We start from the raw sequence: 26734 nt of genomic DNA on the forward strand, positions 1-26734 counted from the left end.
AGATGGCCTCGTGGGCTGGGGCAGGCCCCTTCTTGAGATTCATGGTAAGCCTGCGGTGTCACCGGCCGATATGGCTCTTCCTAGCCAGGCTGTCTCCAAACTCAGTAGGGGAAGGGAATAACCTCAGAATTGGTTTGAATTGACCACAAGGAAAGGTTTGCCCATTAACATAGCCATACATCTGGGTGGGCAGCACAAGGAGCTCTGCACAAGGGAAAAAAGTTTCTGTCATGCTGGTTTTAGATAGAGAAGGGCACTGTGGGATCGTTTACGGTAAAATACACAGAAGTGCTGCAAAAGTGTGTAGGGTCACCCATGGGAATTTTTATTCCAGTGGTTAGGAAGTGGCCAGGAGTTTCCCACACCCACAGGCTGACCAAAGGCATACATGTGGCACCCCTAGAACTGTCTTCAGAACTGCTGGAGAACTGGAGAACAGTCAAGATGGCCGCCGAGTAGGAGCTCCTTCGTCGAGCTCCTGGGTTGGGGAATACTGAATCAGTGTTTATCCCCTGTTTTGCCTACCCATCTGACCCGCCGAGCATAACCAACTGAAATTTTGCTTAACTACAATTACCTGAGTGTAACTGGAACAAAAGAAAAATTATTGCATCAACTTACCACAGGACTCGTCGATGACTGGCTCGGACTTCCTCGCATCCTGGCCTTTGTCCTGGCTCTCGGACCGGACCAACATCGCCTCCTGTGATCTCGAGACTGAACTGTCTGCCGTGCTGTTGGCTCTTGCTGCCTGAATCTGCTGGGGCTGATTGATGGAACTGGTTCTCCGGGGCCCCGTGGTCGTTGTGCCCAATCCACTCCACGCCCTGGGTCCTGGCTCGGGGACAGCGTCGACTTTCCCTCGTGGGATCGGTGGCAGCTCCTCGAATGCTCAGACCCTTGATGTAGGCAGGGCCGTGGTGCTGTTTGCGCCCGCTGCTTGAGCCTTTGGCCAGATGAGACATTGACTTCTGGGACTTTGTTCTCCCAGGTTCCTGCGACCGTCTCGGAGCCCCGGCGGCCTGGCTGGATTCTATGGCTCAGTCTTCAAATATCCCGACTTGAGCCAATCAGTGTATCGGGGTTTCTGGACTGCATGCTGGAGCGGACCGTTCAGCTCGCGCACTGCTTCAGGACTGCACAGCGCCCAGTAAGTTTTTGCCCAGGTCCCTGTTTGCTGAAATCCTCTTTCTTGTGCTGACCCCGGCTTTAGGAGTTGGGGCCTGTTTGTGCTGATTTGCTGCGCAGCCCACGATCCTGGTGGAGCCCAGGCCCTCTGGCGGAGATCGGCCTTGTGTTGAGCCCGCCTTCGGCCTTTTGGCTGCCTGATATGATTCCTCGCGGTGCCCCTGCAGAGATCCGGCCGCTGCACTGACCGGCTGTGGGTCTCCTCGAGGCGAGGAGTGAACTCCGGACTTCTCAAGTCCCCTCCGCCCTGCTCTTGCCGGCTGACTGGTCCCGGGTGCTTCCCTCCGGACTTGAGCGTGGGGAGCCCGGCTGGGGACCCTGCCTGTGTGGACGGCTGCATGTGCCACGGCCCCGTTTTGATGAGGGTCTGGACTTCCTCTTGGGGGTCTGTGGCGGATGGTTGCCCTGTATGCTGTGCACTTCGAGTGGTGCCCCTGATGCCTCCGCGCCGGCTGCAGAGGAGCGACGCGCTCCGGTCTTCATGCTTTGGCTGCCTTGCATCCTGGTGAGGAGCGACGCCCCTGCCCAGACATTCGGCCCGGTACCAGCCGCGCTGCCCACGGGTCTTCCTGGCTAGGGCACAGAGTGGATTATTGCGGAACTACTGTTGGCTGGGGGACAGCGTTCGACCCCCTCACTGGTCTATTTGCCCTGTCTTTGCCGATGTGGGAATCTAACTTTGGGATCCCAGTTGGACCGACATGATCCGGTAGCGCTGAGTAACGATATTAACTGATTGGGACATTTCTATACCACATCCCTCAGGAGAGACAAAATGGCGTGGAATCCTTGATCTTTATTTACTTCCTGACCCCTTAAGATGGACGCTTAGCAAACAACAACAAACGTCCTGACCACTTATCTTTTTTCTCCTGAACCACAATGACCCTATACTGACCTATCTAGACCTGCTAGCCTTGAGCGCCACCTAGTGGTCCTATCCTGAACTTCGCCCCTTAATGCTTATCTTACATGACCAGCTATAGTCCTATTCCTTTCAGACCTGCTAGCCGTGAGCGCCACCTAGTGGTTCTTTCCTGAACTTCGCCCCTGAATTGCTTATTTTATTAAGTCATACTAGGTCCTATCCTGAACCTCGCCCTTCAATGCTTATTTTATATGACCAGCTATAGTCTTATTCCTTTCAGACCTGCTTGCCTTGATCGCCACCTAGTGGCCTTATCCTGAATTTCGCCCCTCAATTTGTTTATTTATATGACCAGCTTTGTTATTTCCTTTTCATGACCCCGATAGGCCTCTTTCACCCGATGTCCTATTACATGCACCTATGTTCATAACCTACCACTATCCCCTACTATGCCTCCTCTTCAGCTATCCCAACATGGCCCAAACTCCTGGTCCATTCTCTACCCCCACAACCTCTCGAAATACGCAAGAAAAAAATTCAAACACAACCTTCTCGTCCTTAACCCTGAAACTCTCATTGTGGACAACTATTACAGCCTGACCGCCCCTATTACTACCAACTACATCTTCTATTCCAAACGCCCCTCTAAATGGAAAAGCGTTTTCCTACAATATCTCCCAGTCACGAAGTCCCTCAAAATCCCCCATGGCCATAAACTATCCACTTCTCCCTCTTCTACCTTTCCTGGGGAAATCAATATCTCCATTTTTAAAACCGGTAACATCCTCATCCAAGCGGCCGTTCCCCACCTTAACTCCTTTGAATTACATTTCAGATCACTGACCATCCAACTTCAAAACTCTGCTAATAACCTACCCCCCTCTCATCCTTTGCCCTCCCCCTTAACCCCTCTCCCTCATCCTATACTCCCCTCCGCTGATACGCCCATGTCCAGCAATACCTTACAATTGCCGACCATCCAGCTTCACAATGCCGCTAATGACCTTCCCCCCACACATCCTTTGCCCTCCTCGATTACCCCTCTCTCTCATCCTATACTCCCCTCTGCTGACGTGCCCACAGTCAACAATGCCTTACAATTGCTGACCATCCAACTTCATAATTCCCCCAACAACATTCCCCCCTCTCTCCCCTTGCCCTCCACTTTAACCCCTCTCCCTTATCCTTTACTCCCCTCTGCAGATTTGTCCACGATCAACAATGCCCTACAACTGCTGACCATGTACACGTCCAACAATGCCACACAATTGTTGACTCCCCCCCCGCATACCCCCCTGGCCCGGCCTTCTTCGATGGACCCTCCTCTTCCCCTGATCCTCCCTACTCCCCAAAGCTCCCAATCGCCCACTCATACGACCTGCCCTCACTCTCCCCTCATTTCCCACACCACTAGTGCTATCCCCCACCCCCTTTCTGACTCTCCCTGCCCTTCCCCTTCCCCTCCCACTCTTACTCCACCCTATTCCTCCTCACCTAAACCCATACTCTGTCCCCCCGAAACTCAATGCACCCATCAACCCGAACCGTCTCTCACTCTAATCCAGAACCGCCCCTTCACCCCCCCCCCAGTCCCATCCTCTCTCCCTTTGATTATCATGGCTCCCCCCCTCCCGACCAGTCCCTCACGGTTCCTCCGAACACTCCTGCCCCTCCATTTCCTCCTTCTTCACTCTCGATGACCACATACCCATCTTCCCCCTCCATGCCCCTCCTCTTGCCCTACTACCACAGTCCTCCCATCTCCCTTTCTAGGAACCCCACCCTCCCTCCCAACAACAAACCACCCCCAATGAAGAACATCGCTCATCCCGTTCCGCTCCCTCCCCCTTCTCCAATATCCCACCTTAGTCTTATATCTAACTCTCTTTGCAACATTGAACTCACTCTTGCCACTCTCACCAGAGATCTCGCTCATCTTAGATCTGATTTCTATTCCCTCAAAAACAGAGCCCTCCCACTTCGGTTAAACTGCGCTCGTACTAGACATATGAATCCCGCTACCCCCAAACAGTTTCGCACGACTCCTCTACACTGCCGCACACACAGACCTCTCCGCACCTCCTGCCCCCTCTCCCCCATGGAGATGCTCGACCTCTGCAAATCCTACCCTCACTGCTCACCCACTAATTTCCAGCCTCCCCCAGCCTCCAGCATCCCTGTCATACTGGGGACTAGCCGAACTCCCCGCTCACCTTGCTCACCTAGGCCTCCTCCCCAACTCACAGCCATCTACTCCCTTCCACTCCCTAAAACTCCCCCAAAACCTCTTCACTGCATGCTTGTTAATTGTCGGTCCGCTGTGCGACATGCCACTGAAATATCAGAAACTATCCTTAGTGAATCCATCGACATTGCGTTCCTAACGGAAACCTGGCTCAAAGACCACTCGACAAGCATCCTGGACCTCCTAGCTCCTCCGGGCTATTCTATTCTCAGGAAAGACCGGCCCATCCGAATTGGCGGTGGTGTTGCCATCATCTTCAAAGAGGAACTACAAATTTCCCTTGTCAATAATACTAATTACTCCACCCTTGAATACCTTGAAGCTGAACTCAAAATTCACGGCTCCCAACCCATTCGCCTTCACAACATATATAACCCTCCCGGCAATACTCATCCCTTCGTTGATGAACTATCCAACATTCTTACACAATCCTCACTTTCGAATTCCCTCAACATTTTCCTGGGAGACTTTAACCTCCACTGGAATGAGCGCAGCGATCCCTCTATCACCCTCCTTTCCAACCTTCTCGAGATCAATGACCTAGAGCAACTCTGTCACTCCCCGACCCATTCCAAAGGAGCTATCCTAGATGCAATAATTACTAGCAAAGATCTAGCCCTCCTATCCAACATTGTTCCCATCGACTGGTCCGACCACCATCTCATACTGTTCTCTATAGCGGTCTCTGCCACTCCCCCGCCCACGAAAACCACTAAGCCCTCGAAACTGACCAGAAATTTGAATAATATCCCCCCGGATGTACTGGAATCCAAACTCCATGCCCAACTTCTCGCCATTCCGCCCTCACTTAACGCAAATGAACTTACTGAACACTACAACAAAGCAGTTATTGAAACTCTAGACCTCCTGGCCCCCGCTTAAGCTCAAAAACCAAAGAACCGTCCCTTCCAAATCATGGTTTAATACGGAGCTTAACAATGAAAGACGCTCACTGAGACAGACGGAAAGAACATGGAGACTGCACCCATCCCCCTTGCACCTAGCTCGCCTCAGACTTGCAAGATCCTCTTACAAAAAACACATCCTTAAACAAAAAGCATCCTTTTTCAGAACACAACTTGACCAAGCCAAAAACAGACCCAGAGAACTGTTCAACATTGTTCGCAATCAAACCTCAGCCGCTCCGCCTGTACTTATGGCCTCGACGTCCAGATGCGAAGAAATAGCCCTCTTTTTCTCTGAAAAAATTACAAAAATAGAGCAATCCTTCCTGCCGACTCTGACCCCTACCTCCATACTACACATCCCCCCTACCGCACCTGCTTCCTGCCCACTCCCCCCCGCCCCCTCCACGACCCTCCATAATTCTGATCTCATTCCCCCCCCCTTTCCCTCCACCCTCCAAGATTCTAATCCCCCCAACACTCACCCTAAAAATAACGCCGCTTGGCATAATTTCCAGCCAGTCACTGAAAGAGATGTCTTTGACATCATTGCAAAACTTAAACCCTCCTCCCACACTAAAGACCCCCTCCCTTCTAAACTTGTCCAAAACCTCAAACATATCATCACACCTGCCTGGACCTCGATCATTAACACCTCCCTAGCAACCGGCTGTGTCCCCACCTCCCTTCAACTGGGACAAATCACCCCCATTCTTAAAAACCCTACGGCTGACCCTAATGACCTCAACAACCTCCGTCCTATCTCCAACTTGCCCCTCCTCTCGAAAGCCCTTGAAAAATGTGTCCTTCTTCAGCTTGACAGACACATTGAACTTTTTAACTTACTTGACCCTCTTCAATCTGGCTTCAGGAAAGGCTGCAGCACCGAAACCGCCATGCTTAACATTATAGATGACATTCACCACTCCCTTGACAATGGCGAATCTAGCCTACTGATCCTCCTTGATCTCTCCGCAGCGTTCGATACTGTTAACCACTCTGTTCTTCTCAAAGTCCTTAAAGAACGATTCGGCCTTAATGGCATGACTCATAATTGGTTTGTCTCATACCTGCAGCACCGCGATCAGCAAATTAAAATCCACAATTGCCTTTCGAACCCCTCCCCCATCTCTCTAGGAGTTCCACAAGGATCCATACTATCTCCCTCTCTCTTTAACCTCTACATGGAACCTCTCACCCTCATTCTCAAACAAGCAGGGATTAACTATCACCTCTACGCTGACGATACACAACTCTACCATAAGATAAAAACCCATGCTGACATCCTCCACCTCAACAACACCCTCATCAAAATTCAAGCCTGGTTCCACTCGAACCATCTCAAACTTAACCCAAAAAAAACTGAAATTATTCTTTTCTCCCCAAAAAACAACCAGCTCCCCATTCAAAAGTGGATCACAGACCTTAACGCCCTCAACTGCTCCCTGTCCCTAGCCACCTCAGTCAAATCCTTGGGCATCTCTCTTGACAACCGACTAACTCTCAACGTTCACATCAACAACTCTGCCAAAGGAGCCCTCCTTACCCTCCGTAACCTTAAGAAAATTAAGCCCTTCATCCCAATTGATGACTTTAAACTGGCAGTCCAATCGCTTGCTCTATCGCGCATTGATTACGGCAATGCCATCCTCACCGGAATTCCCAAAACCCACCTGGCACCTCTTAAATCTGTGCTCAACCTCGCAGCTAGGCTTATCACGGACTGCAAACGATTTGACCACATCTCTCCCGCCCTTAAATCCCTTAAATGGCTCCCCATTGTAGGTAGATCCACATATAAAACCGCCTGCATTACGCACAAAATCCTCCACCAAAACACACCGGCATACCTCTCCAATAAACTGACCAAAGCAGGCTGCACGCGATCACTGAGAAGCTCCAACACCCTCCTACTTATTCCCCCCATTCAGAAAAAGAATTCCACTCAGTCACGCTCATTTTCAGGCAATGCCCCACTTATTTGGAATGCCCTCCCTAAAGACCTCCGCTGTAACCAGTCCTACCCCAGCTTCAAAAAAGAACTCAAACTTCTTCTCCTTAATAAATACTGGGGTTTCTAATCCCTCCCTGGTAGCCTCGCCCCTCTGCATCACCCCACCTATCTGCTCTGCATATGACTTGTGACCATCCCGCCTGGCCAACTCCCTTTCCTTCTATCTGACCACCTTACCTCCCCTCCTCATGACAGTCAGTTCTCTTGCATGTTTTTGTATACCTAAGTGAGGCTTCCCGCCAAACTGTGACCGCTATTTTGTATGACTCATAGTGTCTAGCAATTGTTTTTACTTTTTTATCTAGATGTCATGTATCCTATGTGGACTTGTTCTTTTATTATTCCGTTGTCTGTGCTTATACACACTGTACCTGTATGGAAACACCTTGTAAAGCGCTCTGATACTCCTGGGTCCAGCCAGCGCTATATAAAACCTCTTAAATAAAATAAATAAAATAAACTGCTGTGGAAGGCAGGAGGAGGACTGCACCTGCTGTGGTGACATGTAAGGAGACCCTGGGAGCTGGACCTGCTCCCATTTGTACCCAGGACTGAAAATTGGACTCCAAGGGTCAGTTGGCTGACCTCCTGTTCAGCTACAGGGACTCAAAAGCTGCAAGAAGTTAACTTACATGAAGGGCCCAGCTGACCAGTACCAACTGAACTGGCCCTAGACCATGTAGAAGGCTTCCAACCTCTAAATGGTGGCCCCAAGGTACTGAGGTCCATGGATAATTGTACAAGCGTACTCTACCTGCCTAATTTTAAAATCTAGGACATGAAAACTACTGAGATTTCTGCCTGGCGAACAGACATAAGACCGGAATCTACCTGCAAATCGATCCGCCATAGGTGAATCACCTATGGGTTTAACTTTGCTGCAGCTCCCTGTATGTTATTCTCCAAAGCAGCAAATCCGATTCAACGGGCATGATGCATAGTGGCACCCGACGATGTTTTTTTTATAAAAACTTTTTATTAAACAGACATCAGCTTATCAATTACATTACAGAGGAAGTAATAAATCAGGCAACATGGGGACAATAGGTAAAATCAATTATTACAAAATATCACTTGGAAAGTCTAGGGTGAAGGGGGGGTCATCACTGCCGATGGCGAGGGGCGGTTGACATATGTCCCCACAATAGGAATTCTAAAAGCCCCATATATGGGCCCACTTCTTAGGGCAACCTCGGGCCACATATACCGTCTTTTATCTGGGCATTGACCAATCAAGATCTTTCTCCCAGTCTCTTTCACTGTAGGAGGCTCCCCATCGCTGAGAAATGTTTCTCTTAGCGAGCATAAGCCCCAAAGGGACCCATTGTGTCATGTAATTATTCAGATCTGTTGGCTCCCAAATATTCAATAAGCATCTAAGAGCTTCAAAGCTGAGTTGCTTGGACAAGACTGTGTTAATGATGTTCTGTACTTTGCGCCAATAGGGTTGAATACTGTCGCATTCCCAAACTATGTGCATAAAGGTACCCACCCGGCCACATCTCAGTCTACAATCCCCCCCGTCCATTCTACCCATCCGTACCAACTGGGGTCCTGTCACATAAACCCTATGAAGGACTTTAAGTTGGACTTGTCGGAGGAGCGCTGGTATTGCCATGATTCTAGGCGAGGAAACGGCCTCCTGCCATTCCTAGTCATCCATCTCTCCCGAAGTGATTGAAGAGGGTCTGGCATATGATTTATAATTTTTTTATATATCAGTGAAATTGTGTTATCAGGGATGTGGCCGCCTAATACTCTATCCTCCAATGGGGAGTATTTGGGAAGGGTGGCACCACGCTGCAGATGGGAACGCAAAGCGTGTCTGACCTGTGTGTAACGGAAGAATTCAGAGTCAGCTGACTCGAATTACTGTTGCAGGGAATCAAATGGTTTAACATCCAACTTGTCCCACACATCACCTATACGCAAAAGAACTATGAGGTTCAACTTGTCAAACCCCTTGCTTTTCCACAAACTACCTAGCTGTTCTGAGTCCCATAAGGGGTCGCAAGTGTAAGCCTGCGATTCCATCCAAGGCTTTTAGTGGCAGTGTGCCAAACATGTACCGAATGTTTGGTGGGGCCCGTGAGTTTAAAGTGTCGTGGTTTGGAATAAAGGGCTTGGTTATAGTTCCCACCAGAGAGAAGCCATCTATCCATGTTATAGCCTGGATCCCCGGGACGGGTATAGGTGCCATGATTGATGGCAGCGAGGTGGGCCGCTCAATAGTACTTTTTAATGTCAGGGAGGCTGATGCCCCCATCGCACCAGTTCAGGGTGAGCTTACTGAGGGCGATACTTGGCTTTCCATTCCACAACAAGTCCCGCTGAAGGCCTTCTACCTCCCTGAAATAGGACGTTGGGACAGGGTCTAAGGAATTCTGCAGGGCATATAAAAAGCAGAGGAAAAGCATTTTAAAAAGGGCCGCTTTTCCCAGTAGGGAAAGGGTGAGTGACTCCCAATTGTTTATGTCTTTCCGCAGCCTGGTTAGGTTAAGAGCAGGTTCCGGGTATAACAACGTGATTCAATCAATCAATCAATCATAGGCATTTATACCGCGCACTACTCACCCGGAGGGTCTCAAGGCGCTAGATCTAGGGAGAGAAAAATTCCCAGATACTTGAAGCCCTCTGTACGTATCTGTATTGGGCACCCCTTAGGTGGGATTGGCGGCTCCCCTGCCACAACAAACAGGGATTTACTCCAGTTGATAGAGTATACGGAGAATCTACCGAAAAAAGCAAGGATATCTAAGACAACAATCAGGGACCGCCTCGGAAAGGTCAGATAAAGTAGGATATCGTCTGTGTAGAGTGATATGTGGTCTTCCCACTCCGGGGACCAGCGCATGCCCAGAATCATCGGGTCTCTGCGTATCCAGGCTGCCAATGGTTCCAATGCTATAGCAAACAGGAGGGGGGACAGCGGATAACCCTGCCGGGTCCCTCAACCCAGCTCAAAGGTGGCCGATTTTTTATTATCAACTACCACTTTTCCTAGAGGTTTAGAATATAGGAGCTGTACCCATTGAATATGTTTTGGGCAAAACCCCATCTTCTCCAGCACTGCCCAAAAATGCAGCTATTCAATGGTGTCGAAGGCCATGGTGGCATCAAGGGAGACTACTATAGCTGATCCTAGGATGGAGGCCGCTCTGCCTAATACTCCATGCACCCTACGCAAGTTAAGCGCTGTGTTACGATGTGGAATGAAACCGGATTGATCTGGATGGACTAGAGTCTCAATCACTGTGATCAGATGGTTGGCCAGAAGCTTAGCCAGAATCTTTGGCTCTGCATCCAAGAGGGAAATCGGTCTATATGATCCACAGTCAGTTTTGGGTTTCCCCTCATTATGGATAGTGATTATGGTGGCCGTCCTCTGGTCTATCGGTAGGAACCCTTTTCCCTTGAATCCTCACACATGGCCTGGAGATACGGGGCCAGTCTGTCCGGTTTAAGTTTGTAAAGTTCGACCGGAAGTCCATTAGGGCCAGAGGCATTCCCCGAATTGATGGACTGGATTGCTTTCGCTATGTCCTCATTGGATTTATTGCCATCAAGAAAGTCATGGTCGTCCACCAAAAGCTTGGGCCCCGTTATGTCAACTAACATCTGACGGGAGTCCTCTATGGAATAGGGAGCGTAGACAGCACCAAAATGGGCCGCAAACATGTCAACAATGCCTTGGGGATCTGTAAGGGGGCTACCTCCTTTCCCATGAAGTTCCGGCACTAGCCGGCTTGCCCACTCTTTCTTATCCAACCATGCTAGTAGTTTCCCGGCTTTGTCTCCCACCTCATATAATAGCCCCTGCGCTGCTCTCCCCAAGGCTCTGGCCTGGTCAGTCACCAACGCTCTATATTCCAGCTGTCGGAGCTTGAGATAGTGAAGTTTGTCAGGTGTAACTTCTGATTCCAGGTCAGTTTCTAATTGGCTAATCTCCGCCTCAATGGCCACTATCTCTCTCTGGTGATCCCTCTTCTTTCCAGAGATTAAGGAGAGGGTCTGACCCCCGATTACCGTCTTGAAGGCCTCCCATAGCGTCTGCGGGGATTCCATTGATCCCTCATTGTCAATAAAGTAATTATCTATTGCTGCGAGAAGTTACTTGCGAATTTTAGGATCTCGGAAATAGCGTGGGTTGATGGGGACACCCGTCCCACCTGTTTATAATTAGGGCTCCCGGTTTTCCGTTTAAACAGATTTGAACATATAAATACAGACGGAAAACTATTTTTCCTTTTATCTGCATTTATATGTAAAAACTGCAAAATACTAGTAAAACTGTGCATTGATGAGGTCGCCTTCTGGCATGTGCTAATCAGTGAGTAAGCACACCTCGGCGTACGTTAAGGATATTTCCTCCTCTATTACATTTTAGTCTCGATTTGCAAGCTGATCTAAAAATAGAGCTCCTCCTGCAGGGGAATCACATCACTGAGTTGGCATGAAAGCGTTTCGAAAACCTTAAGGACAAAGAAATAAAGATCGAACTTTGGAGGGCATCTGAGCTGCTCGCAGTCGGAGTTAAATTGTTTAAGGGAGTAGTCGGGGAGCCTTGTTAATGCATACTAATTCACCTCCATTGACTTCTTTCCAGTTTTCAGCAGCATCATTCCTTTTACGGATGTCTTTTGTCCTTAACTCTGGGCTTCTGGGCATTTCAGCAAACTGTGCTGTTCCCCTGTGATAAGCCCCAGGAGTTCAAAAGTTCTTTGGGCCAGCTCGCACTTCTCTTTGCAACTCCACGGGATGCAACAGCTCCTCCCCACCCTCGCACAGGCTGTGGACAGCCTATTGTCATTCTGACTTCAGATGATTATCACATTTAGAATGACAATGGGCCGTCTGCCTTTAACATGACATGGGCACCGCAAGGGAGTGTCTGAGGCGAGTGACTCACTTAGCCCCAGTAGATTGTAGCAGAGTAGCTTTCCCCAGTCAGCCAGTTTCAGCGTCCAGCAATTAAAAATCAGTGGGGGTTCAACTTTGAGAGCACATCCAGTTTAGGAGCGCTGTAGATTTTAGTACTTGCTCAGTGTGCTCAGGGCTGTTCGATTTTATTTTTAATCCAATGACAAGCAGTTTAAAAGAGAACAGGGGCCCTGTATGAACTGTGGCTACCAAAGCACGGTTAGGAAACATTAAAAAAAAATAATAATAATAATAATACTATGAAAAATGCAGACGTTTTTACTGTGGGAATTGCAGCTAATGTATGTAGCATACTGTGATACTAACAAATGCAATGCATTTCCTGTATATTATAGAAATAGTGCAGCACTAAGTTTACTCAATACCTTCAACTTCAAGCGTGGAAAGGCATTTTATTTTCGCTGTGTTTTCAGTTTAAATAAATGTGGAAAAATACTAGCTGTAGCATCGTCTTTTGCTTGTGGCAAAAATAAATGTGGATAAATACAGAAAAAATACCCAAAAAATAAATATGGATAAATACAGACGGAAATGGCAAAAAAATAAATACCATAAAACCGGGAGCTCTATTTATAATTAAGAACCACGTGAAGCTAAACTGGCGAATGGTCAGAAAAACCCCTGGCCAGGTGTTTAATCTCATGGATGTGAGCAATCTGAGATGCAGGGATCAAAAAATAATCTGTGTGTTAGAGGTTCCATGTGCCCCAGAGTGGAAGGTGTGCTGCACGGTGTTTGGGTGATAGGTCCGCCAACTATCTACCAGCCCCATGGTATCAAGGAATTCGGGAAGCCAACATGATGTGGAGCTAACTTCACGGGGGGATGACGATCTAGCTCGCCCAAGACTACTGAGTTTAAGTCCCCTCCTAATATTAACAGACCTTCTGGAATAGCTAGCAATATAGTCCCCAAGTCTCTAAAGTTGGTGGCTTGTAAGCCAGGTGGTACATAAACCGACAGAAGTGTGATGGGGTGCTCTTTCCATGTGCCCGAGACCCCAATATATCGTCCCCGGTCGTCTGTCCAGGTTGCTTGTACCACAAAAGGAAAGGATTTCTTCATCATAATACCCACCCCTCGTGAGCTAGAGGTGAATCCTGCATGGGCCAACATTATGTAACCACCTCTGTGTAAGGCTTTGCATGCATTTCCAATGAGATGAGTTTCTTGAAGCAATATAAAATCAGGGGCCTGACGTTTGTTCTATTAGAGGACAACACTGCGCTTGATCTTGTCCACCAATCCATTGACGTTCCAGCTTAACAATTTAATCCCTCCGCCCCACCGTGTAGCCATGACAGATTGAAAAAATATCATTACTTCCTTTACGGAAATTGCGGCATGTGTTTCTACATCCTCTACAGGAATTGCAATAGAAGTCACTGATGCAATGAGTACAACGAAAACCAAACAAAACACCCCCACCCAACAAACCTCCACCCCGCTGCCCTGCACTCTGGGCCTAGAACTGCCCATCAAAAACTTGCAGAGTGTCTGTCACCCTCATAAAGAACTAAAAGTAGAAGAAAAGGGGGAAATAAAGCGCTCCACTTCCCTGTCCCCAACCAAGTCAAATGTACATCCCCAAAAAAGTAAGTGGGTCAAGTCCAAATGAGTCCACCATCTCAAATTATCAGTAACGAGAAACCCTCCTCCCAAGCCCACCCCGCTCCAGGCTCCATTTACTCCGTTCAGGTTCTGCTTCCAGCCAAGTCTCCTCTTCAGGGAGGTCGATTGTCTGCACACACCCTGCCATTGCGGTTGTTTGGGCTCCTCACTCCACGAAGCTCGATCCACTCCGCCACCGGGTGTTCAAAGAACCACGCTCTTCCCTCAGCTTCAACCCGGAGACGCGCTGGGAAGAACATCGAGTATTTCAGTCCTCTCTCTCTCTGAGGTCATGTTTCACTGAGGGGGAACGACCTCCGCTACCTTTGTACCCTCTGCGTGAAGTCCGGGAAAAGGAATATGTCTGCGTTTTCGTAATGAAGGGGGCCCCCGCCCTCGCATTCTGAAGGATAACATCTCTGTCTCGGTAGTTCAGGACCCTAGCCAGCATCTGCCGCGGGAGAGCGCCTGGCTTGGGACAGCCGTCCGGGACCCTAGGAGCTCGTTCGATAAAGAATTTACTGAGGTTTTTATGCTGCAAATGTTTGAGAATGAGGTATTCAACAAAGAGTTCGGGGGATTGCCCCTCCAATTTTTCCGGAACACCCAGAATGCGGAGGTTATTGCGCTGGAGTCGGCCTTCATAGTCGTCCACTTTAAGGTCCGCGAGTTTGCGGAAATCTTGGAGCTCGCGGACTTCTCCTTGACGCTGCGAGACATCCCCAACGAAACTGGTGGCAGTGAACTCTACCTGTCAGACTTTCTCGTTAAGTTTCACCAGATCAGCCCTGATAAGATTCACGTTGATCACCATAGTGTCCATTTTGTGGTCTAGGGAGGTTTTTACTCCAGTGCTGGCGTCCATGACATCCTTCAACGATAGCTCCTGCTCCTCTTCACCCAAGCCACCCTGGGTGGTATCCCTGGAAAACCAATTCTGTTGTATATCTATAGGTACAGTGTAGCGGTCCCGTTTATTGATTTGCGTCATCTTTATCCCCTGGGCCCCTGAGGCTTTACTGCGATTCATTATGCCGCCAAGTGTCCACTCCGGACGTTACTAGGGTCACCCAGGGCAAGCGGCGGTACAGCCTTGCCCTGCACTCTCCAGGTAGGCAGGTCAAAGATTTCGCTGATGCCAAAGTTTGGATACTGGGGGAACCCACATGAATTCTGTCGTTCCCCCCCGGGGGAATATCCACCCTTGCGCAGTCTAGCCTCTGTCTGAAGATATAGTGTTGGTGCCGAGGACCGAGCCTCTCCAGTCGAGTCAGGCTCTCCTTTCCACACCGTCTCTAGTGCCTGGCCGTGTGCCCCCACGGTCTGCCGAGGTGGATCTCACCCACCTCTCTCGGTGATGAACTATACTTTACCTCCCGCCGCTTTGCGGGAGGACATCAGTCCTGCCGCGGCACCCCCTGAGTCCTTGGGGCACTGCAAGTCACGGCTCCAGCGCGATGGGCGGACCCCGAGAGGCAGAGCTAGGCTGGCAAGGCCCTGGATTACAGCCACTGCTACTTACCTTCTCTAACAACCCCGCCCTTGACAAACTGAGGTTCCAGGAGGATGTCTTGCTAATCTCAGATTGGTTGAAGGAAATCTACCTCCAACTCAATTCCTCAAAAACGGAGATGCTCTTGGTTGGAAGAGACTCTCATAAATGGTACTATCAGGGGTGGCCCGCTGTACTAGTTTCAGCCACTTACCCGGGTTAAACCCCATCTTAGGGTTTTTTTTGCCAGACCCATCCATCAAGTGTTCATTCAATCAGTGGTCTTGTCTCGCCTTGATTACTGTAACGGACTTCTACTGGGTGGTAACAAAACGGTCACAAAGAGACTGCAACAGGCTCAGAATGCAGCTGCCCACACACTCTTCACCCTCCCTAAGCACTGCCACACCTCCCGCCTCGTACACTGGCTTTCGATTGTACGGAGAATTCATTTTAAGACTCTCTGCACCATCCATATGATTCTGAACGATCAGGGCCCCCAGATTTTACAGGGCCTCTGCTCACTTTAGGTGCCGACTCGAGCACTACGTTCTGCAGACCTGCACCTGGCTTGTACTCCCAGGGTGTGCAGGAGCAGAGCGGGAGGGGGCGCTCTTTTTGGTCCCTGGCCCCTGCCCGCTGGAACTCTATTCCAATCTCGGCTCGCCTCACTCAAAATCACTGGGCTTTCAGGAAACAGATTAAAACCTGGCTATTTTCCTCCATCTAGCCAGGAACGCCTGCGCGGTGCGTGTCTGCCCCGTGGCGCCCTACTCTATAGGCATTTTCTGGCTGTCCTACCACCTAGACTTTAACATTCCACCACTGCTGCCTGTCCACTAGTGCTGGGACGCCCCGTTGCTGGGGTAGCCATACGCTATACAAGCTCCGTTAACATAACATAACTTGTTGGCCAAGCAACAGGTAAGGATGATGGTGCTTAAGTTACAGACAACAGAACTTCACTGAATCTTCCCCCGCCTACCAAAAATTAATGAGCCTTGTGTAATGTAACCGTTGCCCATGTAAAGTGCTCCAATTCCTGCGGGTCCAGTTCGCGCTAAAATAAAACTAAAACAAAAAAATAAAAATAAAACATCACCAGTCGAGGCTCACCTCATGAGGCCCGTACACCACAGCCAGCGCCTTGGTGTTGCCCTGCTCGATGTAGGCGGATCCGTCGGCCTGCGCGAAGACCCCCATGCGAGCCTGGATCTTGCGCAACTCGCCCGGCTTCCGTCCGTCCACCCGGTAGCCCTGGTCGGACAGCAGCTCCATTCCCGCCATGTCAGCGGCCCGCGAGGATGCACAGACAGACTACAACCCGTGCAGTAGCTTGGGCAAAGAGAGACCAAAATACTACCTCTCCCGACATGCTGCTCACCAAGACGCCATTTCCGCCTGGGCCAGGCTCTGCGGGCCGTGACCCTTCTTTCTTTCTACTACTGGAAGCCTCAACACTTGTCTCTAATATGCTCAGAACATCAAATTAAGGGTCTAATGCCGCGAAAATTCCCAACGAAGACGGCCATCTTTAAAAGGAGTGACCGAAGCCAAATACAAAGGGAATTCCACATTAGATATAAATAATTCGGTAATATTATTGTTTAAAAGCGTAAACGCTCTTGTAGTAAACGCCTGAGATAGGCCCTGTTAATTTCTGATATATTAAGTAATATATTAACTATGTTATTCACATTTTTTGCCGAAATAAAGATCTTTTTGACGACTTGAATAATAATAATAAGATGAATATTACATATTAAAAAAGTATATACTATACTCCTAAACAACGCTTTGCTTGCTGCTGAAGGACATTTGGTGCATTGAGCGATACAACTGTTCCACTGCAAAATGGCCGCGTGGTTTACGTACACTCAGTACGGCGGTGAGTCACACACGTGTTTATTTACGCTCCAATTCCGATGTTTGTCTGTTTCCTCTGGCCTCATCACAGTGCCTATTCGCTGTCGAAATCTAGGTTCTTCGTTGAAGATAGGCGGGGAGGTAAGTAGCCTCGTTTGACCTTGGGTGGGGAGGATCAAACCTGAAATTTCAGACTAGTAGGAGTTTGTATAGACAAGGCGCCAGTGGAGTGCCGCCGTCCACATCACTGAAGTGATCTATATTGTGGAAAATCCAAATGTCACTCAAAGAAAAACCGTAATAAATGCACTCACCAGGACATTAGTAAGGATATAATATCGTACATGGCAATATTTTAGAAGAAAGAAGTGTGAGATTGAAATAAAAAAGATATCTGGAAAATGTATTTCTCCCTTTGACTTCTGTTGAAACATGCAATTTCAGGCGGGAGAAAGCCAAACTAAGGCCATTTTTGGTTTAATAAATCGCATGCCTCCCGTCTGAATTGGGTCTATTGGATGTATGTAGCTGGCTGTCATTTTAGAGTACATTGTTTCAAGTATATTTCTCAAGCATAGCATACATGCCAACATTTCAGGAGAGGAATCAATCAATCATAACATTTGTAAAGCGCGCTACTCACCCGTAAGGGTCTCAAGGCGCTGAGGGGGGGTCGCTACTGCTCGAACAGCCAGGTCTTGAGTAATTTCCCGAAGGAGAGGTGATCCTGGGTCAGCCGTAGGTGAGTGGGGAGGGAGTTCCATGTCTTGGCTGCCAGGTAGGAGAAGGATCTGCAAAGTGGGAGATTTAAAAAAAAAAACAATCAGGAGAATGGGGCTTTGAATCGGGTTACTTGCATGTATGGGCTTTGGAAGTGTGCCAGACATGCCAACGGCTAAGGCGCTCGACCTCGGACCTGGGGATCTGGGTTTGAGTCTCGGTAACAACGCCAAAACCTCCTGTGATTCTGAGCAAATCACTTAATTTCCCCGTGCCTAAAAATAAAATGAAAGTGTGTGTCCTCATGTAAAACGTAACTTGTGCTATGTAAGGCGCTCTGATACCTGATTCGGTTCGGGTCTAGTTCGCGCTATATAAAACTCTACAAAAAAAAAAAAAAAACACTCCCGATTCAGGCGTGAGACTACCGATTTGAAGGCTAGTCTCCCGCCTCCCGATTCCTACAAGCAACAAGCATTGGAAATGCAATATGTCTCGCATTAGAAAAGTTGGAGCTATTTGTTTTGTAAATGACAATTTTTTTTAATGTGTTGGTCTTGAAAGCCAGCATGGGGACCAACTGCTCTGAGTGATATTAGGATGATCAGAATACTGTCATCATAGCAAGAGCTTTCGTTTAGTGATGTCAGTATGCTGAATGACTGTACTGTGAGATGCCAGGATGCAGACAGTCTGCACGAAGTACTGAATGTCTGGTGACAGTCTGCACAGAGAGCTGTCACAATATTAGCAGTTTACAATTGGTCCTCTTATGGTGATTGCAGTCGGCAGCAGAGGCGCAACTAGAGTGAAATTTTTGGGGGGATGCAGTCACTACTAGCAGGATGATGAGAGTATATAATGGGGTATTTCTATGTTTATGACAGTCCACACTCAAAGCTGTCATGGTTATATACCAGTCTCCAGCAAGTCTTCTTAGTGAGAACCCATGTGCCCAAGTGTTTTAGGGTGCTCATACAATAAGTCTATACTTTCAGTGTGGTGGAAGTCTACAACAGGCAGTTGCAATGATGACAATCTGTGCTGATTGGCCACTGGATGACGACGGTCTGCAACGAGTGTTTCTCAAGTGTGAAAGCTTTCTGCAGCCCATACAGTCAGAGTATGTGACTTCTATAGGGTGTACACCGCGAGTACCGATTTTTAGAAGAATGAAACCAGTTTTCAATGAATGCTACCAGAGTGGCGCTATTATGGAGCGAGTGTTGGCAGTGCACTGTGTGCCCTAGTGAATTTGACAGCCTGCACAAATCGCGGCAGTATGGGGCAAGAGCTGTCCTGCTGGTGTCAGTGCATTTAATGCCTTAAGGATGGAGACATCTGCAGTTTACTGCTGTTGGGATGCTGGTAGTCTGCAGCTTGTCTTTTCGGGATGGTAGCAGTCAGTACTATCCTGGTGGACAATCTAAGAAGAGGCGTAACCTGACTCCTGAGCAGGGTCCCCGCCAAGCCTGCACTGCCTCATTCCGAAACCCGGCCAAGCTGAATTGCAAAGAGACACACATCCCCCGCCCCACCGGGTTGTTCCCCCATTACCTGGTGTAGATTCCCTCTGTGATTCGGCTTTGATTCAAAGGCCTCCGGAGTTTGCTGCGGTCCGCGTTCTGCCGCTTCATCCTCTCATCCGGGGCTGTGCTCGTGCGCTGCCTGCACCGTGCGTGAGTCACATGGATGAAAAAGGACATGTTATTTACTGTTTGAAGCAAAGAAATAAATATATAGGACCCTCCCTCATCCTCTAGTGCAGTCTACATGCTATGCGTAAATCCCAGCCAACATTATGATTGAACGCCGTGCAGACTGCTGGAAAGATGAGTCATGCGGCGGTTTACACACCCCTTCCCTGCTGCTACCGCTGTCTGGGACACCAATGTAACAAGCAAAACAAGTGAAGCTTTTGGCCATATTGTTTGAAATGTATGTTGTAATCTGAACCCACTAAACCAAATTTGAATTAAAAAAAATGAATGGGGGAGAGAAACCTCCCTCCCCCCGAACCTTCAACAGGCCGTTCAGGCTCACTTACACGCTTGTTCAAACCCATTTGTGATGTGCTTTAAAGTAGGGGGTATGTTATTTGTTTGGCTACGCTACCCCCTTGTGTATGGTTATGTGCAATATGCAGTGAAAGTAAATTGTGCTTCAACCGTGCTGTAGCATAATTAATGGTTTGTACTATATGTGAGTGTAACATTTCGGGCATCGGTTTGTACTATACGCGAGTGTAACACTTCCGCGGGTGCCTCAAAATAATTTTAAATGTTAAGGAATGCTGTCATTGGATATCTCATTGACCAATTGTACTGATTCAAATACGGGCCCCATTCTGGTCCGCTCGAGATATAGGCAGCATTTTCCAGAGTGCTCGAGCAAATTGGATGCATGGGCGCTGAGCTTAAACAAAGCGTGGCGCTCGTGCACATATATGTTAAACACATTGCCGCCATGGTAATACAAAAGTAATAACGATGAAAACGGCCATGCATGTTAGACATATATGCGTATGGCAGCCCATGAAGCGGACGACATTCTGCAGAAGACTAACATAAAATGTCCCAGGGGGCCCTCTACCCATCCGAATACGGGACAATCGGGTTGTAGAAGTTGCAGCCGGACACAGTAGAGACAAGTCGGATGGGGTGGGGGGCGGGGGAGAAGGAGAGTGAGCAGCCTTTGATGACACCTTTGTATCTCCAACCTCTGGTCGCCTTGATAAAGTCATTCGGCATATCGGTCATCAATTATGCCGATGACACCCAGTTGATCTTTTCATTTGAGGGCGCCAAGGCAGTGTCAATGGACACATTTCACCGCTGTATGTCGGCTACAGCCGAGTGGCTGTGTGCGAACTCGCTACAATTTAACAGCCTAAAAACGGAAGTGGTCCACTGCTCTTTAGATCGCAAACCGCGCCTGCTTCCGGACGATTTCTGGCCTGTATCTATCTCTGGCACGGTAGAGGCCGCAAAGTCGGTCCGTAATCTGGGAGTTCTGTTTGAATTCAACCTGCAGCTTGACGCGTCGGTGAACAAAACCATAGCGACCTGTATGGGCCTACTCCGGGCCCTACGCAAGATTTTACCACTTCTCCCTGAAGAGGCTAGAACAGAAGTAGTGCGCACCTCTATTCTTAGCAGGTTAGATTACTGCAATGCACTACTTCTGGGGGCCCCAAAAACTCTAATCCTAAAACTGCAGAGGATACAAAATATGGCAGCTACGCTGGCCCTAGCGCGTCCTCGATCTGCTTCCTCCACTGGAGCATTGGCTGACCTTCACTGGCTACCTGTCCAGCAGAGAATATTGTTCAAGGCAGCCTGTCTTGTTTTTAAGGCCCTGCATGGACTGGGGCCGACGCCGATCCGAAACCTTTTCTCCTGGTACTGCGCCACTAGATCCTTAAGATCCTCCTCTGCGTTCTTAGTGACGGTTCCAAGGATAAATAGAGTGAGGATGGGCGGCCGGGCGTTTGGCTTTACGGCCGCCACACTTTGGAACTCGCTCCCGTTGACACTGAGGAGCAGACAGGATCTCCCCTCTTTTAAAAAGGACCTGAAAACGTTCCTGTTCCCAAGGAAAATGTAATTGGAAGACCTGTTTGTAGCACAGATGCAGTCTCAGCGCCAGGATACCCTTTGGGTGGCAGACGCGCTTAATAAGTAAATAAATACATACATGAGCGAGTGGGGAGAGGGGAAGGGGGGAGGAGAAACGAGAGACACGGCCTGGCGGCCGTGAAAGTGAAAGCTCTTGGCATTGCTGTGGGGAGGGGGGAGGAGAAATGCGACATGACCAAAATCCTTTGATGCAGCAGGGGCGGTGAAGCTGCTGGCGGCAGATGGCTGGCTTTCATGTGCACCAGCATTTTAGGTCAATGCGCTTGCGCATTGAGCTTGCTTTTCACGGGCACTGCATGGAATCGCCCCGATGGTTAAGCTCTGGATAAGCCCCTATATTCTCGCAAGCTCAATGCGCAAGCGCATTGACAGGCGAGACCTAAAAACCCGATTCCTCTGGGTTTTCAGCTGACAGGGCTTAGTATTGTGTAAAGTGCTAATTCTTCAATGTGTGGAAATCAGATTTTTAGTGTATTAATTTGTTTATGATTTTATTAAAACATTTGTTTCCATCACTCTTCAAAAGCCAAAGAAGTGCTTTATTCATGTTTTCGACCTTGCTGATATATTCTGAAATATTTCAACAGATCTATTTCAGGTGTTTTGTTTTTTACGGATACCTTTTGTTATGTGATCAAAACATCCTTCAGCCTTTCCTTTCACACCCACTGTACGCAGCAAGATTGTTATAGTTCAGTTTACAAAATCCTGTAAGTTTGCTGTCGGAGAAAATAAAAATAAACACCAACCTCCCTTTTAAAAGAATAAGTCAGAAGACATAGCCTGACATTTATTCTCTTTTGAATGCACAGTAAATGTGACAATATAAATAATAACATTTAGAGGCATCTTTATTGCTCATTTACCTTTTGAATTTCAGCATGGTTATTTTGTTCGTTCTGCAGCACCCCTGCCCCCTTCTTCTAGCGCCTCAGAAAGGCATGCATCAACTTTTTAAGTATCCAATATGAAAGTCTGGCAGGTAGCTCAGTTTGAAATCGATGAAGTGAATACTTTTAGCAGTCCCACTTTTCTAGTGATCTTTAGTCTGAAATTTTCACATTTCATGTATGCTAGTGTGTGGCTTTTCCAGGTTTTGGGTGTGACCATTTGAGGTACACTTTATCACAAGTGCAGTAATTTCATCAACTGGTAATTGTAATTGTATGTGTCTTGTAAAGCGCACTGCTGCCCTGAGGCGTCGTGGCGCTGTAGACCGCTGTAGACCGCTGGGGAACCCGTCCTGGCTATCCCTGTGAGATGGTCCCTACTGGGTATCTCCAAGGTGAAACCAGGCATCCCCGGCGAATGTGGGGGGCCGTTGTAGAGATGAGGCAAGCTAATGCCCAGAGTTGCCGAGTGTGATCCCTGGTTAGAGTAGGCACCGAGGCGAGAATTATCGAGTCCGCTGACCCTGGTCTACGACCCTGCCGCGTCGGGAATTGAACCCTGGTCCCGGGCCGTTCTCTGCTTCCGGGTCTGCCACCTCTAACCAGTGAGCCACACCACTCCACTCCACTGGGTGGGGGGCAAGCCCCCCACCCCTGGACTTGAATCTTTTCAGTCTAGCCAAGGAACTGCCCTAACTGCAACAGTTGTCACCCAATCATCTGGTGTGGAATATCAAGAGCCCTCTGTGATGTAAGTACCTTCCTCAACCGAACATTCATATTTTACAGGCATCTAGAATGCATGATTTTGGTGTTGCTGACTTATCAGTCATTTGTGAGTAGGGCAGTGCTTAATTTGAACTGATGGTTTCCGGTACTCAACACCTGTACTTAATTGTCAACAGCGGCACTTTAGACAGTCTGGCACATGGTGGCACTGTTTGCCAAATTTAGAGATGAGCACAACAGTTGGTTCTTAACTAAATACACATAAAAAAATGTTAATAACTGTGGCCCAAGCCATTCTTCTAGCATTTTTGGCTTGGGGGAGGTGGAGTAAGGGGGTTTATATTTCACAAACTGGACCTGACGGTAACAGAGAGCTTTACATGAGCACCAGTTGCGTTAGAGGCGGACACATTGATTTTTAGGTCGAGCCTAGCGCAGCGCTGCTCTAGGAGAGGCCTTTTGGAATCACTTCAGACTTTCTGCAAACTCGTGTGTGTGGTGTTCGATTTTCCACACATGCTATTGGCCTTTGCGTGTAGCTTTAAAAAATTAAAGCATGCAATGGGCCAAAGGCCGGTGCTTGTCTCAACTTTTCTAAAAATGTTTACTCCCACAGCGTTTAGCTGTCGGGGGCGCGCAGGGTGCCATCTGTTGTGGATCATGTTTCATTTAAAGACCTTGCAGCTTTCCTTCCAAGGTGCGTCCCCTCCACCCTCGCCAAGGGACAGACCCCACCCCCACAAGAGTGCTCGCTTCTTTTTCCAGCACTCGAATGTCAGCACCCTCTTCCTGCACCGTTACCTTTGTGTTTGCATGTTATTGTAAAGACATTTACTGTACTCTGTAGTTGGCCTCTATGGTCACCTCTTTTTCCGGTACCATCTTAAAAACTTTAACATTAGCGTTTTTTCATCACCGTGGTGCATGCTTCCTTTCACACCTCTGCTCAGCCGTGGTGCGTGTTTCCTTTCCCCACATTGCTTTTCGCACTCTCTTGATCCAGGGGCGTAACGCAGGCCCTTGCTGGGGGCTTAATTTGAGCCGATGTCTGCCGGTGCGCACATGGGCACTTAATTATTAGCACTTGCTTTTTATGCGCGCTTGCAGGCACCGGCTGCTAAATAATGCCTCTGCGCAGCTGTGGTGTGTGCTTCCTTTCCCCCCATTGCACAGTACTCCGCTTAAAAATTTACCGCATCTTTTAGCATTCGTGTTTTTTCAGCACTGTGGTGCATGCTTCCTTTCATACCCATGCGAAGCTGTGGTGCATGCTACCTTTGACATCTCTGCACAGTACACAGCTGTGGTGCGTGCTTCCTTTCCCCAATTGCACAGTACACAGCTTCAAAATGGAGCGCACCTTTTAACATTCACGTTTTGTCATCACTGTGCTGCGTGCTTCCTTTGACATCTCTGCGCAGCTGTGATGCATGCTATCTTTGACATCTCTGTACAATGCACAGCTGTGGTGCATGCTTCCTTCCCCCCCCATTGCACAGTACACAGCTGTGGCGAGTGCTTCCTTTCACCCCACTTCACAGTAGTGGTGCGTGCTTCCTTTCACAACACTGCACGGTGCAGATATGTGGTGTGTGCCTCCTTTCACCCCAGTGCACAGCTGTGGTGGGTGCTTCCTTTCACCTTATTGCACATTGCACAGCTATGGTGCGTTCTTCCTTTCACCCCACTGCACAGCTTAAAAATTGACCGCACCTTTTAACATTCACGTTTTTTCAGCACCGTGGTGCACGCTTCCTTTCACACATCTGGCACCTGTGGTTCGTGCTACCTTTGCACCACCTCAGCATCACTCAGCATCACTCAGCATCACTCAGCATCACTCAGCATCACTCAGCATCACTCAGCATCACTCAGCACCACCTCAGCATCACTCAGCACCACCCCAGCTACAGTCAGCACCACCCCGGCATCAGTCAGCACCACCCCAGCATCGGTCAGCACCACCCCAGCATCGGTCAGCACCACCCCAGCATCGGTCAGCACCACCGCAGCATCGGTCAGCACCACCGCAGCATCGGTCAGCACCACCGCAGCATCGGTCAGCACCACCGCAACATCAATCAGCACCACCGTAGCATCACACAACACCCCCTCAATATCACTCAGCACCACATCAGTATCACTCAGCACCACCTTCCACCAACAAACCACCACCTCACTCAGCACCACCTAAGTATCATTCACTACCACCACAACATCACTTAGCACCACCACAGCATCACTAAGCAGCACCTCTGCATCACTCGGCACTACCTAAGCACCAGCACAGCATCACCTAAGTACCTTATCACCACATAACAATATTAACATCAACACAGTACCACCTCATCAGTGCACCACCACCACCAGTGCAGCAACAAGTCACAATTAGCACAGCACTACCTCAGATGCACTGCAGCAACACCTCATTATCAAAACGGCACCATCACAGCATCAGCACAGCACCACCTCCACATCAGTGCACCACCACCAGTGCAACACCAGCTCAGCAACTGCACAGCCCCACACCAGCAGCAATTCAGAACCAACGCAGCACCACTTCAGCATCAATACAGCAACACCTCAATTTATCAATCAATCATAGTATTTGTAAAGCGCGCTACCTACCCGTGAGGGTCTCAAGGTACTAAGGAGGGGTGGGGGCTGCTACTGTTCGAAGAGCCAGGTCTTGAGGAGTCTTCTGAAGGTCAATAGGTCTAGGGTCTCCCGTAGGTGGATTGGGAGGGTGTTCCATTTCTTGGCGGCGAGGTGGGAGAATGATCTGCCGCCGGCGGTCACTCTTCGGATGCTGGGGACAGAGGCGAGGGCGCGGTCTGCGGAGCGGAGCTGGCGGGTGGGGGTGTAGAAGCAGAGTCGGCTGTTGAGGTACGCTGGTCCGGTGTTGTGGAGTGCCTTGTGTGCGTGGGTGAGGAGTTTGAAGGTTATTCCCTTGTTGACAGGGAGCCAGTGCAGGTCCCTCAGGTGGGGTGTGATGTGGTTGCGGCTAGGGATGTCGAGGATCAGGCATGTGGAGGCGTTCTGGATGGATTGGGGACGTGTCAGGAGTTTGGCCAAGGCTCCTGAGTAGAGGGTGTTTCTGTAGTCCAGTCTGCTGCGGACGAGGGTCTGGGTGACCGTCTTTCTTGTTTCGGTGGGGATCCACTTGTAGATCTTGCCGAGCATGCGGAGGGTGTTGAAGCAGGAGGAAGACAGCGTTGACCTGCTTCGTCATGGAGAGGGTGGAGTCGAGGATGACCCCTAGGTTGCGTGCGTAGTCGGTGGGTGTTGGGGCTGTTCCTAGTGCAGTCTGCCACCAGGAGTCATCCCAGGCCGAGGGGGTGGATCCGAGGATGAGGACCACCGTCTTGTCCGAGTTCAGCTTTACTCAGCTGTTCCTCATCCAATCAGCGACGGCCTTCATTCCTTCTTGGAGGTTGGTTTTGGTGGTGCGGGGGTCCTTGGTGAGGGAGAGGATCAGCTGGGTGTCATCGGCATAGCAGATGATGTTGAGGTCGTGCAGTCGGGCTACATGGGCCATGTAGATGTTGAACAGGGTCGGGCTGAGGGATGAGCCCTGGGGTACGCCGCAGATGATCTCGGTGGCTTCGGAGTGGAAGGGGAGAAGCG

General features: G+C 49.1%; 2 protein-coding genes across 2 annotated transcripts in view; one reads left to right on the plus strand and one right to left on the minus strand.

Annotated features, from left to right (window-relative positions):
* Positions 1-16648, minus strand: part of EXOSC4 (exosome component 4) — a 34521-nt gene extending 17873 nt beyond the window's left edge. Inside the window, exon 1 of the mRNA XM_078685512.1 lies at positions 16381-16648. Coding sequence (XP_078541638.1) covers positions 16381-16551 — 171 coding nt within the window. The 5' untranslated portion in view covers positions 16552-16648. The remainder of the gene's footprint in view (positions 1-16380) is intronic.
* A 564-nt stretch (positions 16649-17212) lies between these two features.
* LOC144828414 (general transcription factor II-I repeat domain-containing protein 2-like) overlaps positions 17213-26734 on the plus strand; it is a 70652-nt gene continuing 61130 nt past the window's right edge. The window contains exon 1 of the mRNA XM_078686539.1: positions 17213-17271. The gene's annotated coding sequence lies outside the window, so the exon portion shown is untranslated. The remainder of the gene's footprint in view (positions 17272-26734) is intronic.

The sequence above is a fragment of the Lissotriton helveticus genome, chromosome 4_1 (genome assembly GCF_964261635.1).
Source record: "Lissotriton helveticus chromosome 4_1, aLisHel1.1, whole genome shotgun sequence".
Taxonomy (NCBI): Eukaryota; Metazoa; Chordata; class Amphibia; order Caudata; family Salamandridae; genus Lissotriton; species Lissotriton helveticus.